The 25,891-nt window shown below is 37.7% G+C and overlaps 1 protein-coding gene across 3 annotated transcripts; it reads right to left on the bottom strand.

Moving 5' to 3' along the window:
• Window positions 1–1,104: 1,104 nt before the first annotated feature.
• Window positions 1,105–25,857, bottom strand: LOC139976131 (uncharacterized). Of its 3 annotated transcripts, none has more exons than XM_071984586.1 (12): window positions 25,576–25,857; window positions 23,328–23,556; window positions 16,617–16,715; window positions 15,614–15,670; window positions 13,543–13,590; window positions 11,612–11,659; window positions 9,732–9,797; window positions 9,046–9,120; window positions 7,536–7,616; window positions 6,928–7,002; window positions 6,135–6,170; window positions 1,105–4,884 (listed from the first exon to the last, which is right to left on the bottom strand). In XM_071984586.1, the coding sequence occupies exons 1-12, from the start codon at window positions 25,669–25,671 to the stop codon at window positions 4,574–4,576; spliced, it is 1,221 nt and encodes a 406-aa protein (XP_071840687.1). In that variant the 5' UTR covers window positions 25,672–25,857; the 3' UTR covers window positions 1,105–4,573. The 3 variants fall into 3 exon arrangements, with proteins under 3 accessions (XP_071840687.1, XP_071840688.1, XP_071840689.1); XM_071984587.1 differs by lacking the exon at window positions 25,576–25,857 and adding an exon at window positions 24,014–24,861; XM_071984588.1 differs by lacking the exon at window positions 11,612–11,659.
• Between the last annotated feature and the right edge of the window lie 34 nt (window positions 25,858–25,891).

Below are 25,891 nucleotides of genomic sequence, written 5' to 3'. Positions count from 1 at the left end.
GATAAAAATTAAAAAAATTAAAAAAGTTAAAAAGTAAGAGACTTTCATATTTTATCTGCCACTGATGCCTTGTGAAAAATATTGTTGGAGTAAGCAAAGAATATTCCAAGTAAATTGTAATAAAACCCCAAAAAGTTTTGGGTTTGAGATATTAAGAGACAAATAAAAAATAAACATGCTAGACAAAACGATGATGTAACTGTATTTTTTGGTTTTGATGATAATCGTAACCTTTGCATTCATGATGGTGTATGTATAGGTGTGTGTGAGTGCGTTTGTGACGCCCAGCTTGTAAACACGATTATCTGAAGAAGGGAAGGTCACTCAAATTTCATATTTGGTGTGTAAAAGTACCACATTGAGTAGAAGAAGCCTATTGTTTTCGTTGGAGGTCAAAGGTCATGAATATGTAAAAATGTCTCTGAATGATTTCAAGCTGTGATAATGTAGAACCACGCACATAAAGTTCATTCATACAGTACCTAGCTAACAGATAAAGGCAATCCAGATGTTTGAATAATGCACAGACTGTGATGCACATGAAAATCATGTTGGCATTGGGTTTTTAATCTTGGACAAAATACTTGATTCTGGACGGGGTGCTCTACACTTTGGCATCTGTGAACCACCTTCAAATTACCCTGTCTTTAAAAAGTGTAGGTACCAACATGGTAAGTACTAACTCCCAAAGTCAGCCGGGGTGGGGGGGGGGGTTGGTTCAGCATTAATATCATGTCCCCAGATTTCCAGGAAAAAATTTAGTCACCTTACTGGACTCGGTGTTCTGAAAAGAGTATTCTGTCATATTTTGAGCTACACTGGAAAAGCAAGTATGATGTATTTCTAACTCATTTATCAACCCAGCATGTTTTTCTATGATGGAGGGGGCGGGTGGGGGGAGGTGGCGGGTGGGGAGAGGTGATGGTGCATTTTGACACGTTTTTAGGGCAACTTTACACACCTGCATGGGATGTATGACAAACAAATGATGTAGTATCGATTTTTGCCATGTATAATGTTATGACGCCAAGACCTTTTGTTTTTCTTACAAAATCAAATTACATAACGAGACATACACAAAAGAGACAACAATGCCATTAATAATATGGATTCATAAATGTATTCTCATATTTTAAATTTGGTCATTTCAACTTTTTTACCCACATTTCAATGCTTTTCCTCCTGTTAAAATATCAATTACAGCATTTAATGTACTCATTCTCTAACATCATTGTCAGCACTTCTACTCACTCAACTAGAGCAAATTCAGTTGTACTCTGGTCGTTCTGGAATTCTATTAGAGATCGTATAGTCGATAACATAATGGTACTTGTAATAAAATACACCACCGTAGCCTCTAGATATGTTAGACAATCAAAAAATGGTCACCCATGCACAAACATTGACAAGTCTTCTACCATCTTCAAAGAGTGTTTTCTACATTTACGTATTAAATATCAATAATTCAGTGACCAATCCAATCACCCCCTTCCAACAATTTTTACACTTAAAAAACAAAAAGAAGCTTGATATAACTTTGCTCAAAACAAGCACAATCTAGACCACATCGGGTGTGGACGTTTCTTGCACAACTATATATACGCACAACTATTTCTTCAGTACGATTGCATATTCTACTGTTGTCTCCAGGGCTCCCCCCACCGGCCTCCCCCGCCCTCCGGCTCCCACTCCTCAATCCGCCACTGCACTTGAGCTTTAAGCGAGTTAAATGAAATGAGGAGCAAAATGAATTAAGTAAATATAGTTGCACTGTTAAGTACCACTCATTTTGCTGAGATAGAAAAGTAGAAAAGTTTGGAGAGACGATGAAAGGCTTCATCTTTCTTGAAAGACTTTTTAGTAATGTTACAAGATGATTTACAAAGATATGTATGTACATGGAAGTTCTCTCGGCATTGAATTAAAATTACATCATCGTTGTGACAAAACTATTATTGAGCAGTGCATGGTATGGCAGTTATGAAAAATCAAGAACTACCTCAGGTATTAACAGCAGTTGTTTTGTTTATAATGCAAGGATAAAGAAGGTTGGGGTGGGAGAGGGGAGGGGGGGGGTGGTACACAGATCATATCTCTTATTTATTAAGAAGAGAAAAGAAAATGATACCGTGATGGAACCTTTTTCTACTCCTCTAAAAAATACTGCAGACAAAATGCTTGTGGGTACTTAAATACATTGCCAATTGTGATTATATGTTACATGGTAAATATTTCAGCATAATATATTTTCATGATATTTCAATTTACAATTGATCCATTTCTTCATAAAAAACAGAACATGCTTATTTCAAAAACGTAATTAAATTGGTTTGTTTCACAAACATAATTAAATTTGATTGTTTCACAAACAAGAAAAACGGACAATACAATACAAATAAAGACCATTACGTCAAACGTTTGATGATTCAAATATGAAAACGAGAACAATTCACACAAGTAGGAAACTTTTCTTAGCTTGATCAGACTTTTCTTTGGTCTCAAAAGTGCAGAGTTGAATAATTACTTAATAATTAAAAAAAAAAAAAAATGTTTGCTTGATGCCATGAACCAAAATTTTGCGTAACATGATTGGTCAAACTATGATACACAAACATTATTTCTTTGCACTTCGTTGTCAACATCTAACAACCTTAACAAAACTTTGCAGATATAACTCAATTGATAAAACAAGTCCAAAGCCTGCACAGTTCTAATATTTCTCTTTTTAATCTGAAAATATTTCGAGTAATATGTAATATCTAACTAAATTTTTTTTAAAGCTATAGGACGGTCTGTCAATAGATATTTTAATTTACATAGTAGTATCGACCTAAAAAACAAACCAAAAGTTTTGAAAGTTTTCTCCTTTAGTACTAAATTAATAAGCCCGCCACAAAATTGCATTGTTACGGGATCTTATAAAAAATAATATATATAATAACATCACAATTTTTTATTAAAATTGATGCTAAAAGCTGCCATGATTGTGAAGTGTCCCCTTCCAAAAAGCTATATTAAGTTATATCACACAATTCAATTCTACAAGCCAAATATACTTCAAGTTTAGGAACTGGGATCAGAAAGAAAAAACCAACCTCATTTCGACTGGCCAGGGTTCCATCCCACAACCTCTTAGGTGCCAGGTTTCATTGTTTCTAATACCACTGCATTTATCGACTTGACCGTAGCATTGTTAGAAGTACTGATTGATTTTCCAACTTGGTTCATAGGCTAGGTAATAGTCTCAGTATACAATGGGTATTGTCACCCTGGAATCCCAGCCTTGATTCACAATAATCAATTAAAACTATTATTTTAGCTATCTGATATGCATTGTTTCCCTGGAAGACCAACACAAATGTGACAAAACTAATTTCCTTCTCCAGAGAGGTTAACTCAAACTAAATGCTAGAGACAAATTTCTGTGAGTAGATTGATAATTAGTGGTTAATTCTGGTTATATGTCAATATCTCAGAGGATATTTACATTTCATGGTCCTCACTTTACAATAGATCAGCCCCCCCCCCCCCCCTCCAAAAAAAAGTCAATATCTCAGAGGATATTTATATTTCATGGTCTTCACTTTGCAATAGATCACAAAAAAACAAAAAAATTGAAATGAAATGTGATTATTTCTGTGACCAATCATTGGCAACACTCTGATCTCATAAAATTATTTGTGGATGGATCTCCTCTTTATATTGTAACCTTTCATAGAATTTAAAAACTGTAAAGAAATCGTTAATAAAAGCACAGGGTGCAAGTTTTGTTCAGCATTGAAAAAAATGACTATGTACAGCAATTATTACTGAAATTTATAGTTAAGCTCTTTTTAAATTTTTTATGAATGTATCTGGCAACAGCAGTTACCATGGCAATAAAACAGAAATTCACTTTGGTACCCCCGTTAATACTTCTATACATGAAGTAAAATGACAGAAGGCCCGGTCACACTATACCGATTTTTTATCGGAATACTATCCGATTTTCCCAGAGGAATCTAAACAGCCAGTTTTTCGTTCGGGTCTCCTAGCCACAGAGATAAAGGACCTGATTTGCTATCTGTTGAGCCATTCCGATGTGGAATAGCCATCTCCTAACTTTTGATATTGACTCCGTTTCCTTTTATCGGATAGCTATCCGATTTCTCTTCCGATTTTTATCGTTTTTCGATGTGACGTCACTTCAGAATGTAGTCCGTTCCAGAACCCCTCAGATTTGGAGTAGGTATTCGAATATTCCACTGCATTCATTACATTCACTACCACAAACCTCACTCTTCGGCCTAAAATCGGAAAAATCGGACCGTATTCCGATAAAATATCGCTGTAGTGTGACCGGGCCTTAACACTGCCCTCACAACACAGACCACCAACTGTAGTCTGCTTCAATCCTGCAGTATTTGTCCTGTGGTTGATCTGACCATTGCTACTTTAATGAACAAGCATATTTAGAGCTATGTATGAAATGAGATGGTGACAATGAGGGGTTTCAACTAGCAAGTGCTCAACATTATTGCCTTGCCCATTGCAGTGTTACAGTTTGGTAGCCTATGTTATACACTTTGTCAATTTATTGCTGATCATTCATATGGTCATTATTAACATAGTCTACATACCATATGCCTAGCTTTTCATGATTTTTATAAAGTCCCCTACGAATAGCTTCCTTTGTTTGAGGAGCTTCAGCATGCCATTGCATGATGACATCAAACAATTTATCATTAATACCTGTAGAAGTAGTTTCTTCCAACATTCGTTTGTAATCTTTGTAAGGTATTCCTAACCTGCTAAAGAATCTGTTTAAATTATTTATAACAGTTCCATAACACTGGTATACTTCATCCACCACATCGTTAATCTCTTTTTCAGTAATCAATTTATCTGCAATGCAAACCAGAAAAACAATAATTAATTAATACAGTTTTGGAAATACTGGATAAGCATGTTATCTCCTTACAAATGAGACAACACAAATTCCAGTTCTCTTGAAACATTTTTAATCAAGATTTCTTGGTCCAAACTAAAACACTTCTACTGGTATTAAAGTCAAATAAACTGCACAACAGGAAACTGAGTAAGCAATTAAAATAACTAACTAGAGCACCAATGGTGCAGTACCTCAAACGGTTCAAATCTGAGTTAATGTGGATATTGTTCCAGTGAGAATGTACACTCAAATATTGAACCAGTGCATGTCGCATGCATTCCAACGTTCCTAGCATTCTTGGTACGACAACGTCAATTAACTTTCAAGATCATGTGGTTCTCTGGGAAAGAGGTGATACATTTTGAAGGTTTTCACATTATGTCCTGTAGTGACCACTAAAATGACCTTTGACCTCCACTTCCTGGTCTTCTAAGGTAGCCCAATATCCAAAAAACATTGAGTCAAAGTTACAGTAATATGGGTTGCTCTGGGAAAGAGGGGATTTACTTGAAGGTTTTCACAAAATGGACTGTAATGACCTGTAAACGACCTTTGACCTTAACTTCCTGTGGTCGAGAATAAACCAACTTTTAACGATCAAGTCTCATAAAAAATCAATCAAAGAAATTAGCATGCAAGATCATCTGACAGACTGATTTAAAGATTTCCAGGTGTTGACCTCTAACAACCTTTGACCCAAACTCCTTATACTCCCCAAAAGGAGCACTACCCAATAAACACTAGGACTGACTTTCAAGAACATGTGGTCTTCTAGGAACGAGGAGATGAATTTTCAAATTTTTCACATAATGGCTTGTAGTGACCCATGACCTTCACTTCCTGGTAGAAGAAAGTAGACCCAACATCCAACAAACATTGAGTTCAAGTTTGGTTAACATCTATGGAAGAATAGGTGCTCCAAAGCACTTAAACAATTGTATGAACAATTGTGAACAGACAAGATAGATGAAAAGAGTATTAATTAGAGACATTTTTGGCTAGATCATAATTTGACCCAGTGACCCCCAGGCTTTGAGGTCTGGGTGTCCTGCCAAATGAGCCATCCAGTCCTTAGCTGGTGGCTAACTCTGTATAACTATCTCTGCTGGTGTCTGAATATTACTTGGATATTTTAGAACAGTTGTTTCCAAACTACAATAATTTTGAAAAATTTATGAATAAAGGAAGACAAAAAAAATCTTACTTCCAATGGCTGCATTTGAAAACTGCAACTGCGATCCTAAAGGACAAAACAAGAAAAGAGTAGGTATTTTACATTTAAGAAAAAAGAAATGAGTTTTATGCATTTTGTCACAAACTGATGTTGTACACCATGCAGCCCATGAAGAACCTTGTTCAGCTTGGGGATCAAAATCAATTAATAAAAAGAGACTGTATCTCCTAATATGAGCATATTTTTCAAGATTTGACCTTTGACCTGCCGGTCTGATGTAATTCGACACGCTGATTCCAAACAGCAACATGACAAGTATGACCATCCTAACTGTACTTTATAAAAAAACAAAACCTTGACCTCTGATAACTTCGCACACGGGTCAACCCATGGACACTTTTGATCGGAAGGTACCTTTGAGATCTGATCATGGCCACGAAAATTCAAATAACCAAATACAGGTCACCAGAGGTCAACCTGAGGTCAAAGGTCACCTAGATGCGGGTCAACTACTGATAGCGTAACTCCAAAACTTGACGGACATTTTGTTCTCAAGTTATTGCAAAAATACTACCCTAGTTGACCTTGTATCACATGACCGTTATGTTGGAAACGATCCCTTACCCCATTCACAAAGCACTCCCAAAATGTCAACCATGTCGGACCCTGCCAATGCGAGTTATTCCTTTTGTTTAATATGTTGGTTTTGGCCTCTAACTGACGTTTGGTGACCAAATTCAAATATATTCAATCTGTAGAAATGTTAAAAAGAACGAAAAAACCAACATAAGCACAGATGATTTTAATATTGCAAGATACATACCAGGTGTAGGATCACCACCCTGGGCACCTTGGATGGAACTTGGTCCTTGGTCACTCTCATCAGTTGGTAAACCAACTGTAAATAAAACAGCAAAAAAAAAGGAAGAAGAAAAGATGGAATCTCCAACCTCAAATAAGTCAGTTTCCGTACAAGCTGCAAAAGTGTTGTTTGATAAGGCATACCGAGTAGATTCCTCTTCAGAATCGAGAGTGGGGGGGGGGGGGTTCGTTGCAATTCTTGTCAGGTGACACTCCATGTCAAACTGATCATGGTCAATGCCTGTTCTAGTTTTATGAGGTAGTTAAAGGAGAATAATATATCTGGAAATAGCATACTGAAATATGCTACTCGATGGAAAATGGAAATTTAAAATGCAGATCATATTCTTGCAAACAGTCAACCTTAGAGATATACTACTTTAATATTAAGTGCAATTCCACAACTAAGCACTCAATCACATTCCCCCCCCCCCCCCTCTGCCTATTAACCAAGCATTTTCTGGCTTCGTTGTCATCAGTTTTCGATATTCTGCTTGTATCAGGAAAAGATCTCGAAACATGACTACTTTAACTTTAAAAGATAAACACACACACAGAGTTTAGTTTTACCAGTTAGTTTCACATCACCACTGTCTGCCTCAGGGCCACTAGTCATTCCTTCCTGATTTGTGGACGATTCCGATGTAATTCCTGTAATTACCAGAAAACCAAACCATTTCATTGTTCTGATTCTTTAACAAAGATGCCAATTGAAACCGAGATAATGAACTTGAATGGACTATCAAGAATTACAATATTCACCTAACTTCAGGCCTTGATTTATAAAAATTCCAGGATAGTAGTAAATTGCTCTCCTGCAGGCACCACCAATGCCGCTCAAATCGCTCTCCTCTCCGGGGGGGGGGGGGTCAGAAGAGCCTTTTGCTCTCCTCAAAATATGCAGGGCCAATGCAGGCCTAGTAAGTACTATTTATCATGTGAGGCATGAAGAGAAATAGAGTATATTATTTTGAACTCCTGCAGTTGAGTTGTTGTCTTTATTTTCTCTCAAAACGAGCAATACAAAGTAACAAAGGGTAGAAACTGTTTTCCACTTAGTGTAGTTGGTTGATCCAGCATTTAAAGTTCAATAAGACAAACCATGTGAATTTACTTTTCAGAGCGAAAACACTATCATTTGAAAATTTCAGATGATACTTGTACATAGAAAATATCGGTATAGGCTCCAAATGTACCTATACTACAGTGTGTTAGGCTGTAAGTTTCACCATCTCCTTGTTACTAAACCGGAGTCTGACTGATGCATACGTGACTCATATAAACGTATGAATGGGACAGTAAACTGTACAGCTCCAGGTGCCGGTTCAGATCGGAATAACCGAAGATACTTTAAATGTTGAAGCGAGTGACCGTATACGCAGAGCTCGTGGATTGTTTTTACTTTCTATCATGTGAGGTGCGCAGTTTCATTGCTCTCCTTAGGGAGTTGAGGAGAGTTTTGTGTGTTAGTAACATTATAGGAGCGCTGTGAATTGCTCTCCCGGATCAAATTTAAGGAGCGTGGAGGAGTGCGATTGCGCTGGCGCTCCTTATAAATCAAGGCCTGTAATTTCTAGCAACACTTAGCTGAAATCTAGTAAGCCAAAAAGGAACAAGTTTAATTATTCTCATGTTGCTAACTTGAAAGGAAAACTCGCTGACATGAACAGATAACAAAGAACTCAGAAACCGAAACATTTAGTGGTTCCGACGCCCAAACATATTCATGGTGAGGTAATTAAGCCAAACATGTTAATATATACGAAATTGTGCACACCAGAATGAAGAGGGATTATCTATCGACTAATGCAGCAATATATGAAGGACCGTACCAGGAATCAGTTATCATGTTGACAAAGTCCATCAAGTAACATAGTACAGAAACGGATACATGCATGAATATTAATGAGGTCAAATGTTATGATCTCATAAACATGTATCTATATACTTACATGGTATTTTCCAAGTATATGTATAAAGCTAAATAAACAAACTGAGATATCTGATTAAGTAAGCAAAAATGTTAAAAGAAGAAAAAAACCAACAAGCACAGATGATTTTAAAATTGCAAGATACATACCAGGTGAAGGATCACCACCCTCGGCTCCTTGGGGGGGACTTGGTCCTTGGTCACTTCCTTCAGGTGGTGTAGCATCTGTTAATAAAATGGAACAAATATGAATCAAACCTTTCCGTACAAGCTGAAAGCCTTGCCGGATAAGGCTACCATGTAGTTTCTTCTTCAGAATTGAGAGTGGGCTTTGTTGCTATTCTTTGTAAGTAATATTTAACAAACTGAAATGTGAAGAGGCAGTTTTGGCAAAGATTGTGGCACGATGAAGTTTGAAGTCAAGTCAAATTCCCCCTAGGCCCCCCCACCCCCCACTAAGGTTAACTTGTCTATGATATCAAAATAGAAATTATAATCTTCAATAGATCTCTTAAAATGAAAGATTTATCGCAAGAGGACGTAACAAGGCACCGAGAAACGAGCCAGTTGTAGGAATGCTACCATCGGCTGCAGTTGGTTCGTTATTTGTGGTGTGAATTAAACAGAAAAATCTGAATAAAAACTCACAAAATACCAGTATTCTTTAATACAAAGGCTTATATAGTCTTTTCGGAAGGAAAGAGGATTGGATTAGATTGAAACCGTTGATTTTCTTTTAGAGTATCAATATATGCTTAATAAAAGCCAACATGAAAACCAATCATCCACAATTAGCAAAACTCAAGAGAAGGTATGTAGAGCGACAAGAAACGAACCGTGCGTAGAACCGCTACCACCAGGACCGATTCCTTGCGTGTCATTTCCTGCTGCTGGTCCATTACCTGTGAATGAAATAGAAGAATCTGAATGATTAAAATGTTACTATATTCCCAGCCGAGTTTTTGCCTTTTCAATTTCTATACTATTTGCTTAGGAATCAATTATCAGACATATGCAAGTTATGTACAACAAGCCTCAACAAGTGTGGAATTTCTTGTAAATGCACACTCTCTCCACAAAGTTGCTTGAAGTTCAGATCGCACTGAGCACTTTGTCTGCAATAAAATATGAGTGAGAGGCTGAGAGAGATTTGCTAATAGCTAAGCTTATCAAAGCTTTCATCGGGTGATTAATCAACTGTAAATAAAATGGAACCGAATGTGACTCAAACCTCAGTTTATCAGTTTCCGTACAAGCTGGAAAAGTGTTGTTCAAGTTGGATAAGGCCTGGACAGGGATCTCAGGCCATGACACACATTCCATTCAAATTCATAATTTTTTTTTGCTCATTTACTGTCATTTGGTGAAGAATTCTACATAGGTATCTTAGATCGGTCAATACTCATTAGGTTTGGAAAGTCAACCGACCAAACTCAGAATGCCTGTAAAGTCTCTGTACATGTTTACCAAATTTAAGCTTCCACCTTTCCAGCTTACCTCAATAAAAGGACAGTGATAATGAGACTCCTTCTATGCAATTTTCATATCAATATTCATTATTTTTGGTGAGTTATATGTCGCAAAAATTGTTGAGCCTAGGTTTACTTTTACTTTCGTGGCTAGCCTGTCTTAGGTCCCTGCTCATTTCTTTTCTTTCGGTCTTACCCAGGTAGCTTGCTAAATTGTGTCATTTTCTTCCATTGCAATGAATAAACAGGTGTTTTCAGACTTTTCCTTGGTGGAATTGTAAAAAGTGGATGATACAAGTCAGTGGCGTAGGAAGGTACTTTTGAGTGGGGGGCTGAAGACTGATGGCCGGCCTGGGGGAGGGGTCTAAGGGGAGGGGGTGTCCCCTTCCCCTTTGGAAATTTGTTGCATTTCCAGGTGGCCTCAGATGCAATTTGGTGCAATATAGCACCCTTCAAGACCCACTCCATTTTGTAAATAATTTTGCATTTTCACCTGGCCTTAGATGCAATTTGGTGCTCCAAATGAGATTTTTTTCTCATTTGGAAATGAAAAAGGGGTTTTCTGACTTGCGAAGTGGGGGGGGGGGCGGAATGATGATACTTCTGCGCCCCTCCATATTTTTCACCAGACCCCCCCCCGGTTCCTACGCCCTTGATACAAGTATAGGACTGCATTAAAATCTTGATCCGGCCACATGCCTAGCCGCTATTTTGTTTACATTGAACATGCTGACATGGGCGGTCGCAGTGACAGTTACCGTAAATCATTCGCGCCATAAGGGCAACAGAAAATAAATTTCTTTCTTTCGATTGCGACAGCTTTTCTCCATAAAGCCCACCTGGTCAGAGTGCATTTAGAATAAGACACACTGAATCTACTTCTGAAGTTGGTTCTGCAAAAATTCATCAGCAAACACGTATTGAGACTTTAAGGCATGTATGTCCTCATTGAAGTTACATTAAACATATATCTGTCACTTTGGATTAGCAAACAATTTTGACATGGGTGTCACTACAAAGGCTTACACAGTAATGTACGTATCAGTGATATCGATCACCATTGAGAGGTGTTCTCTTTAACCCTTGGAGAAATAACTGGCAGCGTTAGTCCAGAAAGTATCAGTCGTTATTGATAAAATAGTGTAATACGTGATGAACTTTGAGGTAAACTGTCATATCTTTGACAATGCGTGACTTATGGAAGTTAGTTGAAAAGACAACAGACGATAGTCATATCTACGACGTACCATTATTTGTAGGAGGATCTCCTGCACATATGTTGTTCATTTGAATAACTGAAATGAAGAATATTAGATACTTTGAACATAACAAGAGACAGGTCCATCTAGGAATCTGTGAATGAAAATCTACAGAACACAATTCAACACAGGACATGAGTGAACCCTTTATCTGCTAGTTGGACATATACTGCATCATGACTTAACCCAAGTAATAAATGTTCAAGAGATTAACAGCGCCCAGAAGTCCAACTCACACCCACGTTATAAATTTCCATTAAACAATGGAAGTACTATTGATAACACTGTCTTTTTAGATAACACAGTCATCTTTAACACAGTCATCTTTTAGTCTTTATATCTAATCTAAACTGTACTATATGTAAACGATATAGGTGGGGGGGGTGGGGGCCCAATTTAGTTTACACTTTTAGAGACTTTGTCCAGTCCGTGGTCCACTGGTTCAATAGCAGGGCAACTTCTTTGCCACAAGCAGGGCTTACCCTTTAGGGACAATCAGGGCTTACCCTTTAGGGACAATCCGAAAACTCAGGTTAACTCAGAATGCCTGTAAAGTCTCCGTACATGTTTGTCAAATTTAAGCTTCCACCTTTCCAGCTTACCTCAATAAAAGTTCAGTGAAAATGACACCATTCTATGCAATTTGCATATCAATATTCATTATTTTTGTTGAGTTATCTGTCGTAAAAATTGTTGAGCTGAATAAAATTTGCCAGATTCATTAATAAGTCCGTAGATTATACAAACTGCAATCAAACTTTGCCAGCCCCATCCAAAAGATCATGTGCCAATCCAATCTCTTTTGTATAATACTATTAGGCCTAGGCTTACTTTTACTTTTGTGGCTAGCCTGTCTAAATAGGTCCCTGCTCATTTCTTTTCTCTCAATCTTACCAAGGTAGCTTGCTAAATTGTGTCATTTCCTTCCATTGCAATGAATAAACAGGTGTTTTCAGACTTTTCCTTGGTGGAATTGTAAAAAGTGGATGATACGAGTATAGGACTGCGTTAAAATCTTGCCTAGACTATTTTGTTTACATTGAACATGCTGACATGGGCGGTCCCAGTGATAGTTACCGTAAATCATTCGCGCCATAAGGGCAACCGAAAATAAATTTCTTTCTTTCGATTGCGACAGCTTTTCTCCATAAAGCCCACCTGGTCAGAGTGCATTTAGAATAAGACACATTGAATCTACTTCTGAAGTTGGTTCTGCAAAAATTCATCAGCAAACACGTATTGAGACTTTAAGGCATGTATGTCCTCATTGAAGTTACATTAAACATATATCTGTCACTTTGGATTAGCAAACAATTTTGACATGGGTGTCACTACAAAGGCTTACACAGTAATGTACGTATCAGTGGTGTTCTCTTTAACCCTTGGAGGAATAACTGGCTGCAGCGTTAGTCCAGAAAGTATCAGTCGTTATTGATAAAATAGTGTAATACGTGATGATGAACTTTGAGGTAAACTGTCAAATCTTCAACAACACCTTCCACACCTTTCTGTCTTTGTCCTCCAGTTTATTCCTTAACCCCATCCCTTAAATCCTCTCTTTGTCCCTCCACTGTTTATCTTCTACCTCTCCTCTTCCCCCTGTTGACTTCTTTCTTTCTTCTCTCCATCCCTTGTCTACTAACCCCCTTACATCTATCTCTTTGTGTTACCCTGCTCATTAACCTGTCTGTATTCTGTGCATGTTTTGTCCCTTTTGTTACTGTTACTTGTCATTTGGCCTCTGAAGAAGATCCTGCTAGGACCGAAATGTCAGGCCAACCTACTTTTACACATTCTCCTACACAGGCTCTCTAGTGGATAAGCAGTTTGCTAAGTTTTATTTTATTTTGAAATCTTCAACAATGCGTGACTTATGGAAGTTGAGAAGACAACAGACGATAGTCATATCAACAACGTACCATTATTTTGAGGAGGATCTTCTGCAGCTACATCCTTCATTGCAATAACTGAAATGGAGAATATTAGATACTTTGAACATAATCAGAGACAGGTCCATCTAGGAATCTGTTAATGAAAATCTACAGAACACAATTCAACACAGGACATGAGGGAACCCTTTATCTGCTAGTTGGACATATAATGCATCATGACTTAACCCAAGTAATAAATGTTCAAGAGATTAACAGCGCCCAGCAGTCCAACTCACACCCACGTTATAAATTTCCATTAAACAATGGAAGTAATATTGATAACATTGTTGTGATATGTCATATTTAAGTCATTATGTCTACTCTAAACTGTACTATAAATATCAATGATAAAGGTGGGGGGTGGGGGAGTAGGGGCCCAATTTAGTTTACACTTTTAGAGACTTCGTCCAGTCCATGGTCCACGGGTTCAATAGCAGGGCAACTTCTTTGCGGCAATCAGAGCATATGCTTGTAGGGACAATGTGGGTTTACCTTTAGGGACAAGTGGGGCTTACCCTTTAGGGACAAGTGGGGCTTACCCTTTAGGGACAAGTGGGGCTTACCCTTCAGGGACAAGTGGGGCTTACCCTTTAGGGAAAAGCAGGCTTACCCGTTAGGGACAATCAGGGCTTACGCTTAAGGGACAATCAGGGCTAAACCTTTAGGGACAATCAGGGCTAAACCTTTAGGGACAATCAGGGCTTACTCTTTAGGGACAAGCAGGGCTAAACCTTTAGGGACAATCAGGGCTAAACCTTTAGGGACAATGAGGGCTTACTCTTTAGGGACAAGCAGGGCTTACACTTTAGGGACCAGCATGGCTTACGCTTTAGGGACAATCAGGGCTTACCATTTAGGGACAATCAGGCTAACCCTTTAGGGACAAGCAGGGCTTACACTTTAGGGACAAGCAGGGCTTACTCTTTAGGGACAATCAGGGCTTACGCTTTAGGGACAATCAGGGCTTACCCTTTAGTGACAATCAGGCTAACCCTTTAGGGACAAGCAGGGCTTAATCTTTAGGGACAATCAGGGCTTACTCTTTAGGGACAATCAGGGCTTACTCTTTAGGGACAATCAGGGCTTACGCTTTACGGACAATCAGGGCTTACGCTTTAGGGACAAGCAGGGCTTACCCTTTAGGGACAATCAGGGCTTACCCTTTATGGACAATGAGGCTTACCCTTTAGGGACAAGCAGGGCTTACTCTTTCGGGACAAGCAGGGTTATCCCCTTTAGGGACAATCAGGGTGACCCCCTTTAGGGCCAAGTAGGACCTACCTTTTGGGGACAATCAGTGCCTACCCTTTTGTTGTTAGAAAACTTGGTTGTCTGATAAAACATTTAAGCAAATTAACAATGAATGACAAATATGATACTGTAGCAGAGATGTGTAGGTTTAGTGAATAGAACACCAGCTTTGCATGGCCATTGAAATCTCCCCTTTTGGGTTGGATCATAGGGCTACAGCTACCTTTGTTTCATTTAAGTATCTCCAAAGCATCAGAGAGGGATACCTTCATCTCATTTTTTATCTATTTGGGGATATTCAGTTACAATGTAATCTGAATTTGATGTCAGTCTACAACTAGTCTTCTGCCAAAGCTGATTTTGGTTGTCGGAACAGAAACTTGTGGTAACCATTAATTTGTACACTGTGCACAGTGGGAACCGTGGTTCCGTCAAGCATGCCACAAAAGTGTCCATTAGCTATAGGTTGCATCTAAAAACCCGCCGTTTGTACTGAACGGCAGGTTTTTCCAGTTGGTTTAGCTGAGTGATCAGTCCCATCTTTTCACACTTCAGTTGAGCTGCCTATTCGCCTATTATGCAACTCTTCACACAACTAGTAGCCAAATCACTATCAAGTCAAGGCAGACATGGCAAGGTGTGAACAAATCAACTCTTCTAAACTAATCAGTCTGTTTGCAGAAGAGATAAAGTTTCATTTAGTTGAGGTCAAGAGAGCTGAAAAATGCAACATATGGCTAATGGACTAATTCTTGACATGAGATCCACATATAACTCTTGTAGGTAGAGTAACAAGTCTTATGCTCACCTTCATAGCCCTCTTGCTGACCATTTTGCCACTTACAGTATAGAAGACGTATAAGAACTGTAAGAAAGAACATATTAGATTGCAAGATGTGATTTTGCATTTCAATAGGATATTTAGGCCTACAGAAAGTTCAGGCTGTTGTGTCACTAGCATAACTTACAAGGAGGACACCACATCCAGCTTGGCATACCAAGTCAGATTTCGAAAAAGAAGTTGCTATCGAACATAGAAACAAAATCTGAATGCTAATATGAAAGATACTTTTCAAAGGTACCGCTGTGGTGTGGTTACTCTCCGTAAGTTGCAAGGTAGCAATCCCTATATACCAATTATTATTATTATTTGTGTCCCTTTTTCCTGTGTTCTAAACTTAAGAAGAAGGCTAATCACTTACATGATCTCAATATCAAATATCTATTAGAATTGATATAAATCAACAAGAAATCAACAAACTAAATCCTTTCTAATTTTTTTTTGGAGGGAGGGGGGGAGGGTCTGGGTGGGGGACTAAATTAATGACAGCAAGTGTCAAAAAGCAGCTGTATGCATATTGCTTACCAATTTATAGCAATTTTAAGCTTCCGAATGATTCTTAAAATAATATTGCAATTGATCAGATTACAGAGACACCGTCCTTTTTTTGGTACAAAAAAAAATATAACCCTCCAACATTAAAAGGTTGGTATTACGCCATGCTGCCATTCGGGTTCTGAAAATTTCCTCAACAACTTATTCATATCAGAATCAATTTCATGCAAAGAACATGTAAGAAATATTATAAAAGATTGCATTATTTGAAAATTAAACTACTTATCCAGCAAAAATAATAATTATTAGCTGACTTTGCAACTATCATTTTCCAATAATCAAGGCAAAGATAATGTTTTCAAATCAAAAGAGCAAAGGAAATGTGACACAAAAAGAAATCAAACATTATACAAATTTATCCTTGATCTTCACAGACGTATACTCATCAAGCGGAACAGAATAAAAAACGACTTACATCCCAAAAGTAACAGAGGGAATATTATTAAGGCAATGATCCCCCAAATTCTCCACCCTTTGTGGACACTATCATTACAGGAACCAAGGGATTCTTTGTCTGAAACAGAAGTAAAGAAGATCGTTTATGTATCAAAGTGAAAAATAGTGACTCAATACAAAATCACAAAATGAAAATGTAGTTCTATTTTTGTGTAGAAGTCAGTTGCAACATTAGCAAGTAATCAAAGCCTCAATATAAATTCCATTATGAACCACTTGATATCAACTGTAGTGAATAACCGCAAAACCGTGACAATGGGTTATGCATGTGACGTGCTGCCAGGTTCTACTAACATATTATTTAACCATTTGTCAGTTTGAAGAGATAAGCATTCCGTTGACTACAGAAAGCCACTGTAACAGGCATTTGCGGAAAAATTGAGAACAATTGCTCAGGTGTGGATGATTATATTATTCAAATTTACTTTCCCTCTCATAACAAGCTTGATCTGCATGGACTTTGGCTACTATTCATCTACTGGCAGTCTTACAGGAACAACGAATCCTGTCGTCTACTTCTCGTGTCTACGTACGTTTCTGTACATGCAGTCATTATAAAGTATGGTTTTTTTGAAAGCAAATACTCAAAATGGCAATTTTGGAATTGAAAATTGCAGTAAACATTGCAAAAATGAATCACTTAGCTAGGTTACACAGTTTGCCAAGCTTCACAAGGAATGTGGTAGCTATGAGATCAGAAGTACTAAAAGAGTTGACTGCTACAAGGGAGCATGTGACATGACCCTCAATGGTCTCCTCATTGACATAGTTGGTCCAAGTTAATGTGTATCCCGATGTTTACCAAGGCAATGACTGTGAGAATTCTCATCACTGTTGAGATTAGGGAAACAGTCCCCTTACACCGAAGGTGCAAAATTTTCCACTTGAATTGTTGCAAAGTGGCTGCTTATCTGGCTATACCACACATGGTTGAGCAGGTTTTGTAAGATGAGCAAGATAAGAATGACCACAAGATCGCTTATGCGAACTAATTTAATTAAACCAGTTTCACAGGACATAAGGGATTATATGCACTTCAATGAGCAATCAAGACAGTATAGAGTGTATAGCTGAAATGATATTGACTTCTTAACGTGTACTGTGTTGAGTGGAAGACTTGCATTTAAAACTCATCTCTGTACATGTCAAGACCTCAACTATCTTGTAACTATGTTTCTATGTAATATATAAATAATAACACAGATTTAGGATGACAGAAAAGCGAAGCGGGGGGAGGGGGGAGGAATGATACTTCTGCCCCTCCATATCTTTCACAGGGGGGTGCGGGGGGGGGCTGGCGCCCCAGCCCCCCGGTTCCTACGCCCTTGTGAAACAACACCGACTCTGTTAAAATACAATCTTTCTCAGTCCGTTTTCTTGTATCTGCTTATATAAAGGCAGTTAAACAAAAGGTTGATGTGTCAGCTTTATGCCTGGCAAATACATAGCTGAAGGGCAAAATTATATTCTTTATGTTATTGCGAGTCCATGATGCATGTGAACTGGATGGAAAACTATTTGAGATAAACTGAAAGTCTTCTACTGTGTTTCAATTTCATGTCGTAGGCACACTAATCCTTTCACCAAAGAGTGATTACAATGATAACTTTTGCATTATGAATCTTATTTGCTGTTTTTTACAATATTTTTTTTTTATATTGCTTCCTGGGCTTTGTTCAGCTATTACATTATATCAGCTCTTGGGTATTGAAAGTTTCAACGCGCATGTTGAAATAACTAGCATAGTGTTGGTTTCCAAAACTTTCCAGTTATTATTTGCAAGCCCAATTTTTGATAATTCTTTTACTTCCATTTTTTTTGTAGTTGTCTCCACTTTACAGCGTTAATTGTTTTGTATCTGTACATTTAATTGTTTTTGTATTGCTATGTTTTACTTTTTATGTATAACGTTGAAGCAGGGCCTTATTGGAAATCAGCTTTTGCTGAATAAGCAACCCTGGATAAAAATGCGAATAAATAAAAAATGTCGGGCATTCGGGCCCTCCATACACTCGCTCAGCGCCCGCAACACAATTTCATAATCTAAGGTACCTCCCTCCGACCATCCTATTGATATTATGTGCTATTCGCCTCATAAGAATAGGAGGATGCTGTTAGCATTGACTGTTATAAGGGGATCCGTAGATACAAATTGGCACCCGTGATCAAATCTCCGTATATTTAACTCGGTTAGCATAAAGCTAACTTCTCCCGAGGACCTGAAGTATCATAACCAATAGTGAAATGAAAAATATAATAATATACAATAAATAATAAGAACATTAATATAAGAAAATGAATAATGACTGGGAGTCATTTTTCCAAGAACAAGAGCCATTTCTGAAATCACGTAAAGGTTGCCACATATTCCAAACTAGTATAAGCGCATGAAAAGAAGAACGATAGCCGCCCGTTTTTTCCCTTCAGATCTCAGTACGAGAAACATGTATTTTATTTGTATAATAGAACAACTTTCGTTAATATTTTCCTACCCTAGCTATATGTCGATTTTAAAAAACCTTCATGAAAACATACTTTTTGAAAATGGATTTTGAAGCTCAGTCAACAATTTAAGAAATGCTTAGGCCTACCGTTAAATACTGGCGTCAAAAAATACATTTCGTATTTATTCCAATAAAGATCCACAACGGATAACAATGCTAAGTAGAGCTTACTTAAAGAGAAATAGAAGCTGCATGTACAGCATGGTCATTTTAAGTATCCAAGTACTATACAAAGAGATCGAGTTCACCGAAACATCCCTTTTCCTTATCACCTGAGGAAAACCGTCTTTTATAAATTATAGTAGGCCTACCATACAGTACTTTACATTTGATACAAAAGTTTCTTCTATACAACAGTTTCCCAAAATTTGTATGTGTCGCAATAGTTTTAAGTTTTAACCAAGGGCAGTACCATTCATAATTTGCATATTACACCAAAATTTACAATCGGCGTCCAGATGGCGGGAAAATGTAACATAATGTTCAATCTGTTGGGTCGTTCCCATGGTGCGATGAACTTGGGCAAGTTGCCAAGTTCGAATGTCGATGACCTACTTATGTTCCGTGACCAATGTCAATGGGAATTATGTGTGTAAAAACTCGTGTTTTTCCACGTGTAATATATATAGAAGTTTTACGTAAGGGGAGCGAATTTCGGGGAGGCTCGTTGATTGTGAGGAAGCACTTATCTAATCATCAATTTTTGTGAAAAATATCTTACGTTTTTTTTCTCCAGAAAATGTTTTTGACTAGTAATTGGAAACTCAATGTATCAAGAAGTACTGAGTCTAGACGTTATCATTGCATTTTGGGGGAAGACAGATCTTCAAGTGCAAAATATTGTTTTTTCATTCAAGGTTATCGTGGTTTTCTTGCGAGGTGTATACGGCGTAACTTTCGATGTAGGCTTAGAATTAGGATCGGCCGATGCCTACCTAGTTTGCATGAATTTTTACCTAAATTCAATTTAATTTAACGGGAATCACTAAGCATGTCGGAAAGACAGGACTCGACTTACTACTAATACTTTAAGTTTAAAAGTTCACAATGAAAAGTTTTTAACTATCAACAAGTCCCCACCTGTTTGGAACTTCAGACAACAATAATGTAACTTAGGGGCTACATAAATACGGGATTATAAACTACATATATAAGAATAGTACAGATTTATTTATATCGTTAATCGGCTGTTGTTTACTCCAGAAAATATACTTTCAATACGTACAATATCAATCTTCGTACAAAAGTTCTTAAAAATAAAAAAAGTAGCGAAAGATAACTAGAAATGACATCGTGGAACCCCCCCCCCCGCATTAATAAACGAATCCATTTCATTACAGCATCAACTCTCAAGTACCGAACAGCAGTGTGTAACAGTACCGTACCCTATGCTATAATAATATACAGTCCCGTGCGAAGATGGATTTAATTTGATATGCTCCCTTCGGTTTTGGATCAAAAATTATGAAATCGTTATAATTATTATCACAAAATGTGGTGAAATGCATAAGGGTGAGATTTTGTACATGGGAACCTTCACAATCATCGTTTGAAGGAAGAATAAATAACGAAAATTTCTGAATAACTTTGAGGTCTCGTAACATGCTGAGTTCACTAACGTTCGATATTTGGTGTAGGCTATAGGTCCAAATTACTACGTGAAAAGTTGATTCGTTAATATGTCTAGGCCAGTGCGTGAATTGATAAGATATTATTCAAACTAAGAACACAGGAACCAGAAATAAACGTGTTTTCTTTTCTCTAATTTAAATAGTAACACGTAGATATTTTTATTATGTCCTGGATTCCCGGGAATGATACCGAAACGAATGTAATAACCAGTTGTTTTCCCAATACCGGTAGTAGTTACACATTGCACTGTGATCGGGGTTAGTCAAAGCCGGGATCGGGATGCCGGTATTCACTTGACTACCGGGATCCCGCACAACCCTAGTAATGAAATAGCCTATCTTCCCTCAAAATTGGTACATTGTACTTAATGCAACTCTTCTCATGCATGTAACTAGCAACGGCTTGTATGTATCCTTGTGTATGTATAGGCCCCTACTAAACCACCTCAGGAGTTTCGCGGAAAAAGAAAAAGAAAAAGGATTTCCAAAAAAAAAATTCCAAAGATAAAAAAGATGACGATTGTCCGTACCAAGTAACCATGTGTTTATGAATAGCGAATGGCCTAACCTACTAGATGTGTTAATGGCCCGAAAAGCGCCAAGAATAGTTACCCAAACTTTCCATCTCAAAAAGTATCTCAAACAAATCATCCATCTTCAATCTTTACCAAAATGTTAATTTTAATACCTAATTCTTACACTCCGACGTTATTTTGTACTTATGTTCAATATAATTCCGTTTATGAACAAATAAAAAATATGCCGAACATAGTGTTTAACATCCTTGTTCGTCACTATTATTAACTCCATTCAAGCTCAATTAGAAATTTAAGCTTAGGCCAATCAAACTAAGTAAATAGTGACAACGTAACTAGTGTAGGATTACTATTTAACGTTTCCAGATTGATATAAAGGAATGATAAGAACTAAAAACAACTCCAATGATGTTTCTAATAATAAAAAATTGCATTTACTTGTGCAGCATTAATTTGAACAAAAATATAGACCGTATTCAGAGGCCGGTTTCTCAATGTTACAACATAGCGTTAGGCCTAATGCGACAGCTATGGATTCGGGGCACATGAAAATCTCAGGTTTGGATGTAGTAACGTTTGGGAAATTTCCAAGCGTCGGTTATGAAAATTAGCGGTCGTCTGGTGTTATGTATTAAAGGCAAGCCAGACGCGGAAAAATCAGGAACCGGTGAATAAAAATCACGAAAATCCGAACCGGCAGCTAAAGGGAACTAAGACACGGAATACACTTCATATGATCATATGTCGCGAGTACTGTATGTACGCCTGTAGCTATAGCTGTGCATGCCTGTGAACAACGTTGATCTGTTGATCACTTGCATATAGCTGACACACTAGCTAATGCCGCGAGCAAACCGCATGTTCGTTGGTCCGTGTGATAGGGTTAAGATAAGTGGTGTAAGCAGAGCTGAAGCTCGAGATAAGCCCAACCCGAGCTCCCCCGCTTGAGGTCGGGTTGGAAATGCAACTTCGCTGTAAGGGGACTGTTTCCCTAATGCTGAGTGATATTGAAAACAAGAATCCCAGCAATGGCCACAGAATGACTAGACTTCCTACACAAGAATCAGAAACACAATCTATCATTCATTTATAAACTTTGTCCAATTTGTCTTTCCTATGATGAAGTTTTAATAAAGGATTTCCAGTGTCTTCTAAACTTTCCACTGTTGGGTGGAAAGTGGCCCCAATGCTTCTATTTGTACAAATTTGACATCAGTTGAGTTCAAAGGGAGTGTTCACATTTCCAATTGTAGGGTTCCAAAATTTGACAAGTTAACAAATCAAAATAAAGTGGTATCATATGATAGCACACCTACCATATTAGAGATTTATAGCAGTCATTTAATCTCTCTAAACAGAAATTGAGAGATGATATTTACAGCAGTCACAAGTGACTTCTGTATGGTATTCTTGAGAATCCCAAGTAAATCTTCACGGTATCCCAAAGGACAAATTGGACGGAAGCATATCTTGATCATTTATGATCCATGACAACAAATAAAGCTTTGTGCCTTGTGACAATAAAAATTGAAGGAGATATTGTCATCTGCTGACAAGAGATATTTGTAAGCACCCTGATTTATTCATCTTTCTATATTAATCAGTGAAATTGAAACTGTTTGACATTCTCTGCTCAAACCGTACCCATTCTTCTATTAAACAAGCAACACCAGTGGAATACCCCCCCCCCCTAATATAATAAACTAACCCTCTGCAAGGACAGATTCTAAGGGATATCAATATAAGAGATATTTTGGTGTAACTTAAACCTGTATTATGCCTAGGTATGTAACTTTGTCACATTCTGACCAAACAAACTAATATGTTTACACCCGATTGGAGATCCCTCATCGGCTAAGAGATAGATGATGTCGGTGAATTGTTTTAATCTAATAACCTATTAAAAGGACAAATGTCTTTACCATTAACGGTGGAGTATGGTTCCAGCAAATTGAATGCAGCAAACAAGAAATTATTAAACCTTATTGTATTTTTATACCTGGTAAAGGGCTCGCAGAAGGACAAGGCTCAACAGGAGGGCAAGGCTCAACAGGAGGGCAAGGCACAACAGGAGGGCAAGGCTCAACAGGAGGGCAAGACACAACAGGGGTGGTGTCTTCCTGTGTTGGTGGGATGTTCCCCTCAGGTGGTGTTGGGCATGTCTCACAAGTTGGACAGGTAGGGCATCCACATTTTGCATTTCTGTTGGATCTGCACTCTCCTATCAACTGTATGAAGAAAACCAGAGTCATGCATGGGCCTCTCAGAGATCAAATTTGGAAAATGCATATGACAGTCAAGTATACAGCTTTGCAATCTTAGCGTAATATAGTGTCCTAACCTAGTAGATAGAGATATGTGTGTGCCTGTGTGAGAAGGGACATAGACCAGCATCTAGGAGAATGCAAGGAAGAATTTCCCTAACTTTCGCAGATACTTTGATTTATGAAAGTTTAATTTTGACATATTTTGTGATGTTATGCAATACTAATGGCACATTTAAAAATAGCCATCGATAGCTCACCTAGTCAAAATTTTTCTACTTTTCAACCTTGCTTTTAAGCTGTTATTGATACTAATATGAACCTACCCACTGCCACCTGCCCCCCCCCCCCAAAAAAAAAAGAAGCCAGCAGTCTCAGTGATTTGTTGCCTTTTATTAGTTCATACTTTGTATGTAATCACCTGATTGATAGAACAACTGAGGAAATTGTGTCCTGAAGTCAAGTACCAGAACATCGCAATTATACCAGATAACTTGATCATTGCAAAGGTTTGACATTTCTGAAAGTTGACGACAGATAACAGTCATTAGTGGCAAACCCTCTCAGCCACTTTTCTTGAGATATATTGTAGTTAAAAGCTCACAGACTTTGAAAATGTCCACCTAAAAGTGTCAATTTGTTGCACGGCACAGAAGGAATTTATGACGTATATACAAACATTTGTCCAAGTTATAAGATTTTCACATTGTGAACTTTGTGCTCACTTTGTACTTATTTCACTTCATTGATTTATGACTACAAACCAATAAACTACATGCGTAGCTAAGAATCTGTAGTCCTGTTTATATTAGACCTTGAGCATGCTGCTTTAAGTCTCAATACAAATTTGCTGATGAAAAAAAATTCTGAAGCAGATTCAATGTTTCTTATTCTAAATGCACTCTGACCAGGTGGGTTTGATGGAGAAAAGCTGTCGCAATCGAAAGGAAGAAATTTATTTTCGGTTGCCCTTATGGCGCAAACGATTTACGGTAAAATCACTGCGACCGCCCATATCAGCATGTTTATTACACACATGTAACCATATACTCGTATTATCCACCTTTTTTTACCCAATACTATGGAGGAAACGACTGAAAATACCAACTTATTCATTGCAGTGGAAGGAAATGACACAATTTTGCAAGCTACATCGGTAAGACAGAAAGAATTCAAGAGAATGAACCTACTGTACCACAGGCTAGCCACAAAAGTGAAAGTCCTAGGCCTAATGGTCGTATACAACACAGAGAGAGTTGATTCACGTATGATCTGTTGGGCAGGGCTTGCAAATTTTGATTGAAGTTTGTAGAATCTACGGGGTCGTTAATAAATTCATTTTAAATTCGATTTTAATCAGCTCAAAATGTAACGAAAAATAACTCAATAAAAATAATGAATATTGATATGGAAATTGCATAGAAGGGTGTCATTTTCAATGAGCTTTCAGTGCAGTAAGCTTGAAAGGCGAAGTTTAAATTTGGCAAACATGTAATGAGACTTTAATAGGCAATTTTTAACATAAATGCAGATCAGACATCATGATTTGAGAGAGACTTAGCATTGAGGGAGGATCAGACCCTGCACTCAGCGTTAAATTTATAATGTAAATGCAGCTGGTGAATGAGCTACGAGCCATGACCTTTAACTTCCAATTGATGTTTGTAATTTGACACAACAGTAATAGGCTTTAGTAATGGCACTGCTCATCTCACAGGACTTAATGTAACCAGACAAGGGTTCAACATCAGTTTACTGCTGAACACTGACGAGGGGGTCTGACTCATAATGTAAATGTAGCCTATCATGCACACACACTTTCTTAAGGTCAAGATTTGCACATTTTGACCTCAAGAACATCAATATCACATCCCTCGGACTCGAGAGAAATAAGGTCACACCTTACTGGAACTTTAAAAATGTTGCAAATTTGTGTTGCATTTGTCAGTCTGAGCTTTAATGGAAAGATAACTATATACTCACAACCTTCGTCCCCCAAATGGTGTTGATAAGAGTGGTGGAATGAGGCAATAGATTCAAGGGTTCCGAAAATGAAAAAGAAAAAGAAAACAAATGCATTAATCATCAATTAAACTTGTTAGACAGACAATAATCTGTATTGGATTCAATGGTTATAGTAACATGCTAATTTGAATTCAGCCATGAAACCTTTACCACACAGATCTCCTAGTTAGACTCAAGATGCGAAACGTTACTATATTTGAAACAATGTTGAAGAATCTTTCAACTGCTTGTACCGCAAACATATAATATATTTGTGTTCCACAGACTCAGATTT

The sequence above is a fragment of the Apostichopus japonicus genome, chromosome 11 (genome assembly GCF_037975245.1).
Source record: "Apostichopus japonicus isolate 1M-3 chromosome 11, ASM3797524v1, whole genome shotgun sequence".
Lineage (NCBI taxonomy): Eukaryota > Metazoa > Echinodermata > Holothuroidea > Aspidochirotida > Stichopodidae > Apostichopus > Apostichopus japonicus.
Note: the sequence above shows the minus strand (reverse complement) of the source record. Positions and strands in the feature narration are given on the sequence as shown.